Source organism: Erigeron canadensis, chromosome 3 (genome assembly GCF_010389155.1).
Source record: "Erigeron canadensis isolate Cc75 chromosome 3, C_canadensis_v1, whole genome shotgun sequence".
Taxonomy (NCBI): Eukaryota; Viridiplantae; Streptophyta; class Magnoliopsida; order Asterales; family Asteraceae; genus Erigeron; species Erigeron canadensis.
The window spans coordinates 17471810-17487784 of NC_057763.1; the positions used below are offsets into that span (position 1 = coordinate 17471810).

At 36.0% G+C, this 15975-nt stretch overlaps 3 protein-coding genes across 5 annotated transcripts in view; 2 read left to right on the forward strand and 1 right to left on the reverse strand.

Annotated features, from left to right (window-relative positions):
* Positions 1–4324: 4324 nt before the first annotated feature.
* On the reverse strand, positions 4325–5778 carry LOC122591601. Its single transcript, XM_043763861.1, has 2 exons — positions 5235–5778; positions 4325–5145 (listed from the first exon to the last, which is right to left on the reverse strand). Exons 1-2 carry the CDS (start codon positions 5776–5778, stop codon positions 4325–4327), a joined length of 1365 nt encoding a protein of 454 aa, XP_043619796.1.
* A 2444-nt stretch (positions 5779–8222) lies between these two features.
* Positions 8223–11907, forward strand: LOC122591602. Its single transcript, XM_043763862.1, has 5 exons — positions 8223–8963; positions 9124–10086; positions 10136–10200; positions 10309–11160; positions 11358–11907. The coding sequence occupies exons 1-5, from the start codon at positions 8223–8225 to the stop codon at positions 11905–11907; spliced, it is 3171 nt and encodes a 1056-aa protein (XP_043619797.1).
* A 2326-nt stretch (positions 11908–14233) lies between these two features.
* The window catches only part of LOC122590735 (EG45-like domain containing protein), a 31540-nt gene continuing 29798 nt past the window's right edge, over positions 14234–15975 (forward strand). Inside the window, exons 1-2 of one of the 3 annotated variants that reach the window (XM_043762911.1) lie at positions 14234–14495; positions 14641–14935. In XM_043762911.1, the coding sequence (XP_043618846.1) occupies positions 14375–14495; positions 14641–14935 (416 nt within the window). In that variant the 5' untranslated portion in view covers positions 14234–14374. Of the gene's footprint in view, positions 14496–14634; positions 14936–15975 lie in introns of all 3 variants that reach the window. The other 2 variants (XM_043762910.1, XM_043762912.1) reach the window with 2 other exon arrangements.

Sequence of the window (15975 nt, forward strand, 5' to 3'; positions counted from 1 at the left end):
AAACTAATTACATATCATCTTTTACTTTAGGGCCCTTAACGTGCACATGAATATGGCAATCCTAATCAAAGGACTAGTGACTAGGTGATCAAGCCACATATGAAATCTTAACATAAACGTATCATCATTTCATGATCATATAACATAAGCATATCATCATTTCATAATCATCTATCATAATCATATCATCACATCATAATATGTATACTTACCTCACACCTTTGCAACCTGCATAAGTATGTCATACATGATAATTGATAAGTATAATATCCCTTAGCAACCTCCCATAATCATAAAACGTGCATACATATTCGATTGGGAAGTTTAACTTATAAAAACGTGTTTTGTTGTACCATCAGGTGACAAAAGATGTTATCTTACCTCGGTACAGCTTACCAACCAGTTAAGAGTATCTTAGAGTGCTTGCTAAGTGCTCCCGACTACCTATAATCATTGAACGACATAATGAGCTATCAATTACCTGCTACTTATGGTCATGACTCAAGCCTAAATATTTGTAAACATGACCCATGGCAAGACTTGATGCATCGGAAGTTCGTTTAATACTTTAGAGCTTACATAACTCGATAGAACTCAACATTCACTCACTAATTTAACCTTTCAGGAAACTTGACATCATAATAATCTTTTAGAAACATTACCATTAGAAATTAGACTCTCACGATTCCGTAGATAACTTATTTGTCAAAACGGAGTTGCGGTTCAAAAGTTATGATCGTTTAAAAAATGTTAACAAAATCACTCCCTAACGGGAGTTACAAAAACTTTAACGGGAGTTACGAAAATTTGTAACGGGAATTACAGTGGGGGTGTTATCACAAGTTACCACCTAACGGGAGTTACACAACCGTAACGGGAGATACGACGACCAAACGTGAAAAACAACTCCAAAACCTAACCAAACATATCTCCAACGACTTTAACACAACTCCAGGTCTTATGAACATCAAATAAACTTAAAATAAGACCAAAATCAATCATTGAAAACACCAATTAATCCTTGAATAATATACCAACATTATACAATCGATTTAAAACCCGTAATGACCTAAAATCGATTATAAACGTAATTCAATCCAACCCAAACCCTATTACCTGAATTAAATCCATAAAATTGACTTATAGAAATCACAAATCAAAAGGAAATCACCTATATTACCTGTAGATGATCAAAGGGATCCGGAAACTTATCAAAACTTGAAGAAAACACCTAGAAACGAAAGGATTCGATGATGGATTGCTTGAAGGAGGGAAAAGGGGTGGCTTAGGGTTCTTGTGTCGTATGTGTACAGAACTTTAGAGGATTAGGAGAGCCTAATTAACTTTTAACCCCTGGCCAACACTTCCATAACTTCATCTTAAGTCCCTCAACTTCCTAAACGTTACTTTATTTGATTAACTTTCCTACCGGGAGTCTTAATATTTTTAGCACTTAACTACTTAACTTTGCTTCAATTACTTTCATTAATCATCATATTAATCATATCATAATAAACACACATGCATTTACTCACATAATCCCATATAGGGCACATAAACATAACGGACCTAACGTTAACTAACGGGAAGTCAAATAGTCAAACATAAAATGTTTGGGATGTTACAATTACCACCCCCTTAAGAGGATTCCGTCCTCGGAATCTCCTCAGAAATGAATACATCGGGATACTTCTCCTTCATCACGGATTCAGTCTCCCAAGTTAAGCTTTCTCCATGATTATGCTTCCATTTAATCAACACGAGGTCAATCACCTTCCGGCAAAGTTTCTTTTGCTTTGTTTCAAGTATTGCTACCGGTTCATCAACTATTCTTCCCTGCGGATCAATGCTCACATCTTCAATTGGAATAACACTAGACTCCTCAGCCAAACACTTCCTCAAATATGAAACATGAAATGTGTTGTGAATTCCATCCAATTCTGGAGGTAATTCCAACTGATATGCTACATCCTTGACACGCTTCAAAACCTTGAAAGGTCCAATGAAACGTGGACTTAGCTTTCCTATCTTTCCAAAACGAATCACTCCTTTCCATGGGGAAACTTTCAGCATCACCAAATCACCAACTTTAAACTCAATCGACTTCCTTTTCTTGTCGGCATAAGTCTTTTGTCGTTCTCTTGCTACACGAAGTGCTTCCTTCACAACATTAACTTTTTCAGCTGAGATTTCAATGATTTCAGGACCCGTAAACTGTTTTTCACCGGGTTCCATCCAACAACTTGGACTCCTACATCTCCAACCATAAATCATTTCAAATGGTGGCATTCCAATGCTTGCATGATAGCTGTTATTATAAGTGAATTCAATCAATTTCAAGTGTTCATCCCATGCTCCACCATATTCTAAAACACAAGCTTTTAACATGTCTTCCAATGTTTGAATAGTCCTCTCGTTTTGCCCATCAGTTTGAGGATGATAGGCGGTGCTTAAGTTAACTCTAGTACCCAACTCTCGTTGAAGACCCTTCCAAAAGCTAGACACAAACCTTGTGTCTCGATCGGAAACAATGGATAAAGGAACACCATGCTTTGAAACGATCTCATTTACATACATCTTTGCCATCTTGGTTAGTGGTACATCTTGTCGTGTGGCCAAGAAATGAGCACTCATCGTCAACCTATCCACAATAACCCATACCATGTCGTTTCCCTTTGGTGTTCTTGGTAGCTTGGTCACAAAATCCATGGTGATATGATCCCATTTCCATTCTGGAATCTCCAACTGCTGTAACAAACCATATGGCTTTTTGTGATCAGCTTTCACACGTGCACATGTCAAACATCTTTCAACAAAATGAGCAACTTCTCCCTTTATGTTTGGCCACCAATAGATAGACTTCAAATCTGCTTACATCTTTGTAATACCGGGGTGAACCGAATATCTTGACCTATGGGCTTCTTCAAGGATCAACTCTCGGTTACCACCAAGCAATGGTACCCAAATTCGACCCTTATAGGTTTGCAATCCACGGTTATTCATTTCCATGACAAGGCGTTTCTTCTTCTTACCGATACTTTCTTTGTCAACATTCTCTTTCAGAAGAGCCTTAGCCTGGGCTTCCTTGATGCGCTTAAGCAAACCAAACTTGGCTTGGACAACCATACTCATCATTTTGCAAGAGAAATTCTGCACCTTCCGACTTAAGGCATTTGCAACAACATTAGCTTTACCGAGATGATATTTAATCTCACAATCATAATCTTTCAGAAGTTCCATCAATCTTCGTTCTCTTACATTCATATCCTTTTGAGTGAACACATATTGCAAACTTTTATGATCAGTGTACAGTGTACAATTAGTGCCATATAAGTAGTGTCTCCATAGCTTCAATGCAAACACCACAGCAAGTAACTCTAAATCATGTGTCGGGTAGTTCTTTTCATGAGGCTTCAATTGACGTGAAGCATAAGCAACGACTTTATCCCTTTGCATAAGAATACAACCCAAACCTGAAATAAAAACATCACTATAGACAACAAGATCATCGGTACCTTCAGGTAAGGCGAGGACAGGAGCTTCACATAACTTTTTCTTTAACATCTGGAAGGCCTTTTCTTGTGCTTCAGTCCACACATACTTCACTCCTTTCTTTGTCAATTCGGTCATCGGTTTAGCTATACGAGAGAAATCTTGTATGAACCTTCGATAATAGCCCGCTAAACCAAGAAAACTCTTGCTTTCCGTGGGTGTCTTTGGCTGTTCCCATTTGGAGACAGCTTCAATCTTTGCGGGATCAACTTTAATACCTTCAGATGATATGACATGCCCGAGAAACTGAACTTCTCGAAGCCAAAATTCACACTTTGAGAACTTTGCATATAACTTTTTCTCCCTAAGGACCTCAAGAACGGCTCTTAAGTGCTCATGGTGCTCAGCTTCAGACTTTGAATAGATAAGAATATCGTCAATGAAGACAATCACAAAATGATCTAAGAATGGACGACATACCCGATTCATTAGATCCATAAAAGTGGCAGGGGTTTTTCAACCCAAACGGCATGACAAGGAACTCATAGTGCCCATAACGTGTACGAAGAGCTGTCTTGGCTACATCATCCTTTTTGACTTTTAATTGATGATAGTTGGACCGCAAATCAATCTTTGAGAAGTAAGAAGCACCATGGAGCTGATCAAAGAGATCATCAATACGTGGGAGAGGATACTTATTCTTAACCGTTCGCTTATTCAGCTCACGGTAGTCTATGCACATGCACATAGAACCATCTTTCTTTTTGACAAAGAGAATCGGGGCTCCCCAAGGCGAGGAACTTGGACGTATGAAACCCTTGTCAAGTAGCTCTTAGAGCTGAGACATAAGCTCCTTCATTTCTGTAGGAGCCAAACAATATGGTGCTTTTGCAACAGAAGTAGCACCGGGTACAAGGTCAATCTGAAATGTAACCTCACGGTCGGGAGGAATACCGGGAAGATCATCAAGAAAGACATAGGAACATTCAGAAACCACATCAACATCTGAAATAGGAGACTTTTCTTTTCGTGCATCAATAACATAAGCAAGGAAGTGGTTCTTATTCTGTCGAATACATTTGAGAGCCTTCATCAAATTAATGATCTTTAAGCTCCCTCTCTTCTTGTCTCCATAAACTAAAATAACTTTACCATCTGGAGAAGAGAAACGCACGATCTTTTGGGAACATAAAATATTAGCATCATTTTGAGATAACCAGTCCATGCCAATCACCACATCAAACCCAGCAAGAGTAGTAGGCAATAGCTGGACCGAAAAGGAACGACCTTCTATCTCTATGGAACAATCATCATAACCCTCATGAATGTCACAAATAGTACCGTTAGCAATTTCAACTTCTATAGAACAATCCAAGGGTGTAGTAACTTTATCGAGCTTAGGGGCAAACAAAGTAGACACAAAAGACCTATTTGCACCCGAATCAAAAAGAACAGAAGCATGTTTTGAATTAACAAGAAAAGTACCACTTACTACCTCATCGTTATCCTTGGCAGCTTCAACTGTCAACTGAAAGGCTCGAGCTTTAGGCTTTTGGGCAGCCGTCTTCTTTCCATCATCTTTTCCTTGTGGGCAGTCCTTGATGAAATGACCGGTTTCGTGACACCAATAACACTTTGGCTTATCTTTGCATTCTGAAGCAGGATGATTGGTGCCTTAAAAGTACCACACCAATTCTTCTTCGGCTTTGCATTATTGCTGCCCCCACCCCTTAAAGATGAACCTTTCTTGAACTTCCTATTCGACCCATTTGATCCATCATGCTTCCTTTTTGAACCTGATTGCTTGTCATCATTAGCTTTTACTGCAACCTTTTCACTCTTGAAGTCATCATCCAGCCTCTTGGACTCCTTAATCGCAGCAAAAAATGTAGTATGTTGCCTACAAAGACCACGATAGCTAGCAAGGAGACCATCACAGTAAGCCTCAACCTGGTCAACATCTCTACGAACCAAATGACCAACAAACTTAAGCTTTTCCATAAACGAGTGAGCATATCCAGTTATGGCACCAGGCTTAGCGATTAAAGCTCTGAACTCCTTTTCAATCAACCTCAACTCACGAGTACCCACGTATTCTTCCAAAAACTTCTCCTTAAATGTTCCCCAAGGCATAGCAGCTAGCACCTCGGGAGTCAAAGAAACAGTAGTAGCCCTCCACCAATTTCGAGCATTCTTCTTTAACATACGGGAAGCACACAACACCTTCATATCTTCAGGGCAATAACATGAAGCAAACACAACCTCGATATCATCCAACCATTCCATGGCACCCACAGCATCTTAAGTTCCATCAAACGCTTTTGCACCATACTTCTAAAAGCTCTCATACTTAAAGTTATTAGCACGAGAAGCAACCACAACACGAGGCTCCACTATAATTTCAACACCATTTTCATCAGCAACAACATTTTCTGGAGCAACCTATGACCTTAACATGGATGGTTTGGCACGGTTTGAGCCGTTGGAATAGTTTCCATCAGTATGCTCGTCCCGTTGCAAGCTAGCTTCCTTTTCAGCTCTCACTAAGGCAAGTTCTTGTTCAGTTCTTTGTAATTGAGCTCACATTGTCCTTATTTCTTCAAACATTTAAGCTTGAGTCGGAACCTGCTCAATAACCGGGTTTGCTCGTTCAATTTTGGATCTAGTGGGTTGTTCACCGGGATAAGGCCTTCGAATAGGCGGTGGGTTACCCGGATTTCCAGCCCCATTTCGGTTAATAGGAGCGTTACTAGCGGTAGCTCCATCACGTTGACTAGTAGCACGAGTGTTAACCATTTTGTCTACAACAAAATGACGCTGATTAGAGATAAATCGAGTGAATTCAAAAGAGAGGTTAAGGCCTACTTAGCAACCTAAACATATCGTAACATATTCAAGCCTCTAACCTACACTCACACCCATCCCAACCTGTCCTAAAGGAATTTCATCATAAAGCTGGAGCATCAGTACTTAAGCCTATCATGTCTCATACGGTTTAAGTCCAAAATCCTAAGGTCTTGGTTGAATTTTGGTTCACTTAAACCATTTCTCTGATACCAACTTGTAACACTCATCGTTTAAAAACTTGGATTTTTAAAAACTTTGTCAAACGGTGTTTAAAATAAGCGGAAAGGATCACTTTTGAAATTTGCCCCATCCATAACGGATGGTACCTTTAATATCGGTGTTACTAATAAGCATCATCAAAACAATAAAAGTAAATCCAATTATGGCACCAACATAAATGCCCACTATTACAAGTCTTGAACATAATCAAAATAGCCGAAAACATAAGGCTATAAGGAAGTCTAAGCATTCAATGTCTCTTACCAAGCTAATCTTCACCTAGCTCAAACTTGGTAATCCTGAAGGCACAACATTTTCAAATAACAAGTGTTAGCTAATAAAATTAGCTAAGTAAGATAACATAAAAAAGACTTTCGACTATTCAAGATAATCCATACATGAGAATTCATTAGAGCTATTTTTGTTATGGAAAGATAGAGATTTCATTTTTTCCTTTTCTCTCTCTCTGGCAAAAATGGCGACTTGTCCATCCTTTCATGCCCTAATTTCGTGACTTCTTAACTGATTATGGTGATAGATTGTGATCATTGTATCTCTTATGGTGATCTGATCATGATTTTTTACTGTTTTTAGTTAGATTTTAAGTTTTTAGGGTTTCTTTATTCTTTCTTTCGTTCGTCTAAACCCTTGTTGTGATTTCTGTCTTCCTGATTACTTTAACAGGTTTGAGATCGCGGCTAACTTTGTTTAGTTCAGCTAGATCACCACATTCCTGTTAAAGTGATTAAGGGTTCAGTTTCGCTTCCTAGGGTTTGCCAGATTTTAGGTTTTTATTTTCTTCTAGGGTTTTGTTCGCTGGTTTTTCTCTTGTTTGTTTGCATGGGATAATGAGTTCTTCGGAGAGAGATGGTTCTATCAAGGGCAATCTGCCTGGGATTGCCTCGAAAATTAATAATATTGATGGTAGGAGGCTACCGGTTTGGAGTATTCTCAAGAATACTTAATCCAAAGATGGTAGCTCTGAAAAGAAGAAGGTGAAGGTTGATGGGGGAACCAATACTAATTTGAAGCTAGGTGGAAGTGGTAAAACTCCTAGTGTTGATTCTGAAAGCGCAACACTTTCTACCAACTCGGATAGTAGTCAAAATAAGGTTTCTTCTAATTCTGACGTAGTTCCTGAACCTGTGTCTAATCAAAGTTCAGTTTCTAGTGCTAAGTTGGGACAAGATAACGTGGAGAATGGTGTGAAAGTTTGTCATGAAAGTGAACCGGAAAAGTCAATGAACGTTAATGAAAAACCAAAGACGTATGCTTCTATGGTTGCATCTTCAAGTCAAGTTAGGAAGGTTAACTTCAGATCTCTTTCGTTGGAGAATAAGGAAGTTGTGGGGGCTGATATTGTTATACCAGTGGCGACAGTGGAGCAAGTCACTCGCAGGTTTGAAAATACTCTATACGGTTACTTTATTGGCCAGAGACTTGCATTTCCTATTGTAGAAAACTATGTTAAAAACACCTGGGAAATTTTGGATTTAAAAAAATTCTGCGGGATTTTTCTTTTTAAGTTTGGCACAAAAGAGGGCATGAATCAAGTTTTGGAGAGACCATGGCTAATTCGATCAGTGCCTATTTTATTAGATAGTTGATCTCCAAATGTAAATCTTGTGAAAAAGGATATTACTAAAGTCCCGGTATGGGTAAAAATGTGTGATGTTCCTATGGTTTCATACACTGGGGATGGTTTAAGTATGATTGCAATGAAAGTCAGCAGGCCCATGATGTTAGATGCTTACACTAGTAATATGTGTTTTGATTCTTGGGGACGGAATATTTATGCTAAAACTCTAATTGAAATAGATTCTGAAAAAGATTTATGCAAAGAGGTGGTTGTAGCTATTCCAAAGCTCGACAATGGGGAATATTCGTTAGAAACTGTTAAAGTGGACTATGAATGGTCTCCTCCGATATGCTCTGGTTGTAAGGTGTTTGGTCACACTGATCGTGAATGTCCAAAACATGTTACAATTCAGAAACTGGATCACAATGTATCGGTGGACAAAGATGGTTTTACTGCTGTTGTTCGAAAAGGAAAGAAGAAACAAGGGTATCAAAAACAAGCGAGGCATGTTGAAGGGATTAAGCTGCAAAAACCTAAACCACAACTAGTTTATAGACAAAAATCCAATCCACAACATGTTCTTGCTTTGTCAGGCTCTAAGTTTAATTCGGCTTCAAGTTCAAGTGTTCCTGTTAAGAATTCTTATGATTCGCTAGTTGGTGATAATGCGGAAGTGTTTTTAGATGACGAGGATGATCAACCTAAGGGGGCTGATATCTTGAATCAGGAGGAAGATGATAGTGACGTTGAGGTTATTTATGACGAATCAGCCTCTTTTCTGGATAATACTAGAACTTCTGAGGGGGCAAGCACTCCCATTCCAAGGGTATGTAATGTATAACATCACTTCATGGAATATAAGGGGTATGAATCTGTCCCTTAAACAAAATGAGGTTCGTCTTATGATTTCTGAAAATAAACTCTCAGTGTGTGCTATTTTAGAGTCTCATATTAGTTCTAGCAATATTGTAAATATTTGTTCGAAGGTTTTTCGTAATTGGAACTGGTCTTCCAATGGTAGTTTATATAGTAAAGGAACGAGGATTGCCATGGGTTGGAATCTGGATGTGATTGATTTAATGATATTATCTCAAACGGATCAGGCCATGCATACTCAAATTATTCTGAAAGCTGATAAAAAAGTTCTTTTTTGTTCATTTGTGTATGCTCACAACTCATATACTGAGCGACGAAAGCTTTGGGATGACTTGAGAATGCATAAGCTTTTTGTTAAAGATAAACCTTGGGCTGTGTTGGATGATTTTAATGCAGCTCTATTAGTGGAGGACTCGAGTATTGGCTCATCATCTTCTACTATAGCTATGCGGGAATTTAGTGAATGTGTTAATGATATTGAAGTAAGGGATATCAATATGTCTGGTCTTTTTTACACTTGGAATCAGAAACCGAATGGAGGTATGTGTATTTTGAAGAAGTTGGATCGAGTTTTAGCTAATCTTGAATTGTTAGATGAATTTTCTAAACCAAAATCTAATCAGTTCAAGTTCTCCAACCTCTTAGTTCATAATCCTAAATTTAAAGAGCTTGTTTCACTTGGATGGAAGGACAACGTGAAAGGAGTACATATGTATCGGGTAGTTGCGAAGCTGAAAGCATTAAAAAGGCCACTTAAAAGATTAATGTTTGAACAAGGTAATCTTCATAAGAATGTTGAGAAGCTTCGGGTGGAACTAGATGAGGTCCAACGTGCTATGGACAAGGACGCTTCTAACCTCTTTATTCGTGAAGACCATGCTGCAATTTTAAATGCTTATAACGCGGCTATATTAGCAGAGGAGAGATTCTTGAAGCAAAAATCAAAAGTGCATTGGTTACGGGTTGGTGATAGCAATACCGCTTATTTTCATAAAGCAGTGAAAGGTCGTGTTGCCAGAAATAGAATCGATGTTGTCATTGATAAATTCGGGATTAAACATGATGGTGTCGCTGTTTTTAAAGCTTTTTATTGATCACTATTCGGAGTTTCTTGGTAAGCAGGGTAATACTATCCCTTTGAATTCGTTTGAGCTTTTTTCTAAAAAAGTTTCTGATCATCAAGCTATGTAAATGATTCGAGCTATCTCTGAGGAAGAAATTAAAAATGCTATTTTCTCGATGGGGGATGAAAAATCTCCTAGACCAGATGGTTTTACTGCTATTTTTTATTAAAGTGCTTGGGACATTGTTAAGGCTGATATTGTTCTTGCGGTTAGGGATTTCTTCAAGACTGGGAGACTTTTAAAGCAAATCAATCATAATATCCTTTCTCTATTACCGAAGGTATCATCTCTTTCTCGTACGACTGATTTCAGGCCCATCTCACTGTGTAATGTGAAATTTAAATGCATCTCTAAGATTATTGCTAATCGTGTTAAAGGGTGTTTAAATGATCTAATTAGCATTAATCAATCTGCATTTGTTCCTGGACGAAGAATCACTGATAATATTTTATTAACACAAGAATTGATGCATAATTATCACCTGGATAGAGGTATTCCTAGATGTGCATTTAAAGTTGATATCCAGAAAGCATATAATACGGTTGATTGGAGATTTCTACATGACATTTTTGTTGGATTTGGTTTTCCGGGAATTATGGTTGATTGGATTACGGAATGTGTCTCAAGTACTTCTTTTTCGATTAGTATTAATGGTGAGATTCACTGTTTTTTCAAAGGACAACGAGGCTTAAGACAGGAAGACCCTTTATCTCCTTATCTTTTCACTCTTATTATGGAGATCCTTACCTTAATTCTAAAAAGAAGAGTAAGAGATTCTGAGTCATTTATTTACCATCCAAAATCTTTGGATGTGATTAACCTTTGTTTTGCAGACGATCTCTTTATTTTCTTGCATGGAGATGTGGCCTCTGCTTCTGTTATAATGGATGGACTCATGGAATTCAAAGATGTTTATGGTCTTTCACCTAGTTTGGAGAAGAGCACAACATATTTTTGCAATGTATTAAACTATGTGAAACAAGATATTTTGGGATTTTACTTTTTGAAGAAGGCCGATTACCAGTTAAATACTTAGGTGTCCCGCTCGTTTCTACAAGACTGATTTATAGGGATTGCAAGGAGCTGGTGAATAGGATTCGAAAGCGTGTTGATGATTGGAAGAACAAGTTTCTTTCTTTTGCTGGTAGATTGCAACTCATTCAGTCACTGCTGTCCTCGCTGCATGTGTACTGGTCATCTGTTTTTATGCTCCCTTGTAGAGTAATTCAGGAAATTGAACAATTGTTAAGAGCGTTTCTGTGGAGTAGAGGGCAGATTTGCAAAGGGAAGGCTAAAGTAGCATGGGAGGTTATATGTTTTCCTAAAAATGAAGGTGGACTCGGTATTTGCAGGTTAGATCTCTTTAATATTGCTTTGCTTTCATCGCTTATTTGGAGTATTATTACCTTGAAGGAGTCTTTATGGGTTCGTTGGATTCATACTTACAAATTAAGAGGACAAAATTTTTGGAAGGTTACACCTAAAGGAAATATGACATGGAGCTGGCGAAAATTGCTTCAAATAAGGCCAACTGTCCGTAAGTTCTTTTGGCATTGTGTTGGTAATGACAAAAGTACGCCGGCATGGTATGGCACTTGGTCAGATTTCGGTCCTTTAATCAAAGGTATCTTGCCTAGAATGATTGCTAATGCGGGCTTTAACTTAAAATCAAATGTTTCGGATTTGATTGACAATAGAGCATGGAAATGGCCAAGGGAATGGGATAGCGTTTTACAGAATTCAGCCCCTCCTATTTTGCATGATAAATAGACGATGTGGTGTTATGGAAAGATCGAACTGGAGGCTTGCATCCGTTTTCTATTCAGGTGGTTTGGGAAGATATTCAGACAAGAAATCAAAGATTGGCTTGGACTGATCTGGTTTGGCATAAATTTTGTATTCCTAAGCATGCTTTTCTCCTTTGGTTAGTCTTTAAGAGAAAGCTCAAGACTTATGATCTTCTTAGGCCGTGGGATGTTCAGCATTTACCTCCGAATACGGTGTTTGTCTGTCCACTTTGTGATTCTGAACCAGACTCACACAACCATCTATTTTTTTACTGTCATTTTTCTGATCAGGTATGGAGATTGGTTTTATCTTCTACAGGAATCACATCTCAGTCATCAAACTGGAATGTCATCGTGGAAGACTTAATGTTGATAGCCAAAGCAAAATCGTTTCAAACTATCTCGAAGAAATTATTATTAGCGGTTGCGGTGTATCATATATGGCAAGAGCGCAACTCGAGAATCTTCAACAAGCAAAAGAAAACGATTGCTCAGGTTGCTGAAAGTATTGTGGAAGTTGTGTTGACTCAGACCCAAGCTGACCCAGAACCAAGCTGGCAAAAGTTTGATTTATTTACAAAAATGCCACCTCGTTTTTTTTTTAAATCCACATGTCACGTTCTGATTGGTTCATAAGACCTTCTTTCCCTTCTCTCCTTAAGGCACCTTCTTATTTGATCTCTCTCCTATATATATATATATATATATAATTTCTTAAATTGATAGTTGAAATATTTAAAGTTTTACCATTCGCTGTCCTTTCCTTATTTGCGTTCATTTACAACCTAAATCCATGTCATGATCTTAAATATACTATAAGACAGTTGAACTAATAATTTATTAGCCAATCAAATCGCTCAATTTCATCAAATTGATTTTCGCTTATGTCATTATTTAGATTAATTACAAATTAAAAATTATAATAATCGTTAGCCAAATATATTATTATATTAGTATTTATATTAATTTGTAGAAAAAGTTTCATTAATTTACACTTTTTTGTTTTCCATCAATAATTTACACTTTTTAGCTCTGAATACTTAATTTATATTATTTTATCCATGAGAGAATTTATTAAAAGTTACAATCATTTAATTAAAAAAAAAGGTTCCAACATACGGAATATTGTCTATAAAAATTTATTTCAAAACTTTATGACTTATTAACAAATATTAGATTAGATTTTTATAAATTACATTTTAATATTTAGCTATCACAAAACATGGGACGATCACAAAACAAAACATGATTTACAACAGAAGATTACTTGAATACTAAATCCAAATCAATATGAAGATTCATTCCATCTCTAATTAAAATGGTACATAATTTTCTCTTTTTATATATATTAATTTTGTGTAATAATGTTTAAAGTTACAGTTGTCACTCAAATAAAGAATCCTAATTATTATCAAAAAAAATATAAAAAAAATCCTAATTGTTATCTAATTATCATAAGACAGGTGATTGAAAATAAACCTGTGCGTGTTATGGGTCCGTATCATGATCAAATACATACACTTGAATGTCAAGTATGTTTTATCTTTCATAATAATATCACATTATGAGTACAACTTGGTTTAAAATATTCAATAATAAGCATGTGCTTTGTGGAATGACTACGCAAAATAGTTCCATCAATATGTCTCGGCTTATAATGATAGTACGAACCTATGATTACTGTATAAAACTTGTAAAATATAACATATAGAACCGTATATCTTCAAAATTATAAGTTTTTATTATTTAAATTTATTAATATCGTAAACTCGTGTCCAGTTTTGAACACGGGTCTAAAATCTAAGTTATCTTAACTGGATGTCATACAACTAGGTTTTGGCATTAAACTCTTTTAATCCATTTCAACCATGTTTTACTAAATTCAATTTGTCTTTAATCCAATCTGGTTTGGATGATAATACTTAACTTTTCAAACATTCGATTTATCGAATTCTACTATTCGATAAATAATCTAACTTTGTGTTCAACAATAAATTCTCGAACTCATTATTTTGATCACAAATTTAAAATAGGTTACTAGTGAAAATGTTATCTTTTCTCTCGTTATCAAAATTCTTCCACTGATACCTATAACCATTTTTTTGTTTCATTGTTGTTGTACAAGTTCTATATAATCAGCTTGAAGATGTTTCATTATAGAATCCAGAAAATTTTTAGAAAAATATTTATTTACTTTTTGATGTGATTGTGTGTACCGCGGATAAGTTCACATCAGACATACTCCATTATTTTAATAAAAACTCAAATAACGTCGACCAATCACTTGATTGATGTTCAAGTCTTGTTACAATGTATACGTTGATTTATCCATATCAATTAGTTAGGCGTTGACTCCCAATTATAACAATATAGTTATACCAAATTATTTTCTCCCTCTTATTAGCTAGATCCAATTATAATCACATCAATTTCTATATTAAATTAACTCCATGGATCATCATCATAATCAACGGCTTCAATCTGTTCTCACTTTCGTTATCATTTCAAATTTTCTTCTAGTCTCTCACGGCGAAGTAGGCACAGCCGCGCAATATAGCCCACCATTCTTACGTAAGTTTACCCATCAATATCTACATAGATTCATAAAACAGCAAATATTGATGTCTTTGAAAGAGTTAAACTACTGCTATGCCAAAAATGTTTTGTTACAACTTTAAACTTATTTGCGCGATGTTAATTAACTAAACAGCAACAGCGTGTTACGGCTACGATTCTGGCCAGTTTCCATCTAGCAATCTATTTGCCGCCGCTGGTGATGGGATATGGGACAATGGAGCTGCTTGTGGGAGACAATATTTAGTAAAATGCATAAGTGCGACTGAGCCAGGGACTTGTGTTCCGGACCAAGTGATTCAAGTTAGAATAGTTGATTTTGCGCTCTCAACGGTTTCTCCGCCATCATATGAAGGGACAACCATGGTTTTTTCCGACACTGCCTTCGGAACCATTGCCAATTCTAGCGCTGTCTCTATCAATATCGAGTTTCAGCAGTATGTCTCTCTTTGTCCTTCCTCTTTAGTGTTTCATATTGTTTCATTGATTAATTTATGTTATTTGCTTGGACTATTATTTCGTTTAGAATAATATAAGAATAAGAATATCGATGAAGCCATATGAGGAGTGACTTATAGAAATGTGGAATATGAAGTTACCATCAACATCTAATTATTATACTTTTTAGGTGTTTATCATTTCTTTTTAAGAATTTATAATTTTAATATAACTTAATCGTTGAGAAGCTTCTACTTGCGACGTTCTAATTTGAATAAAAGTAACATCTATGCTTTCAAATTAAAATGTGATAGTTATGAAAATGGGTGCCCGCATGTTATGTTTGAGGTATTGTGAAAATATTAATTTCGAATCAAATATTTAATCGTAACTTTTATTTACATGATAGTTTTCAATAATAACAAAAAAAATTAAAATTTGACGAACAAAGAAAATTTAATTAGTTCTGCAACTTTTGTAAGAGCTATTTTAGTCATGGTCTATAATGAAAATAGAGATGTATTAAGACGAAGGATAAATTACACATACAGGTTCTTAAAAGTTTAATGAGAGAATGTCAGTTTCTTTTATACAGGGGTATAAAAATCATTATTAACTATAATTAATAGTTAGCGGTTAACATTAAAGACACAACAATTACATCCAATTAGGTAGTATTCGGAGCTCGAACTACGTATGCTTGAAATGAAAATCATAATTAACTAGATGTTTTGTGATCTCATTGGTCCCGTTGTGATTTTTTTCCTTAAGTTAATATATCTACCGATAAATTTAAACAAGATTGAGACTTCCTTTACTTGACATATGACGCTTTATTAAATTGACGCGTGTCTAATTAAAACTTATAAATTATAACATGGTATTATTTTTATTTGGAATATATATTAACTAAGTTTATTTTAATCTATAAAATATCTTAAACTAATTAGTTGTTTATAATAATAATAATAGTAATAATAATAATAATATTAATAATAATAATAATAATAATAATAATATATTTTTTTCGTTAAGGCCG

Excerpts from the sequence above, each read along its gene's own strand:
- LOC122591601 (XM_043763861.1), bottom strand. The coding sequence starts at position 5,778 with ATGGAATGGTTGGATGATATCGAGGTTGTGTTTGCTTCATGTTATTGC. Across the intron at positions 5,146-5,234 it reads GAATAGGAAGTTCAAGAAAG|AATGCAAAGATAAGCCAAAG; the intron begins GTTCATCTTTAA and ends ATCCTGCTTCAG.
- LOC122591602 (XM_043763862.1), top strand. The coding sequence starts at position 8,223 with ATGTGTGATGTTCCTATGGTTTCATACACTGGGGATGGTTTAAGTATG. Across the intron at positions 8,964-9,123 it reads CAAGCACTCCCATTCCAAGG|GTTTTTCGTAATTGGAACTG; the intron begins GTATGTAATGTA and ends ATTTGTTCGAAG. Across the intron at positions 10,201-10,308 it reads GTTTCTGATCATCAAGCTAT|TGCTTGGGACATTGTTAAGG; the intron begins GTAAATGATTCG and ends TTTTTATTAAAG.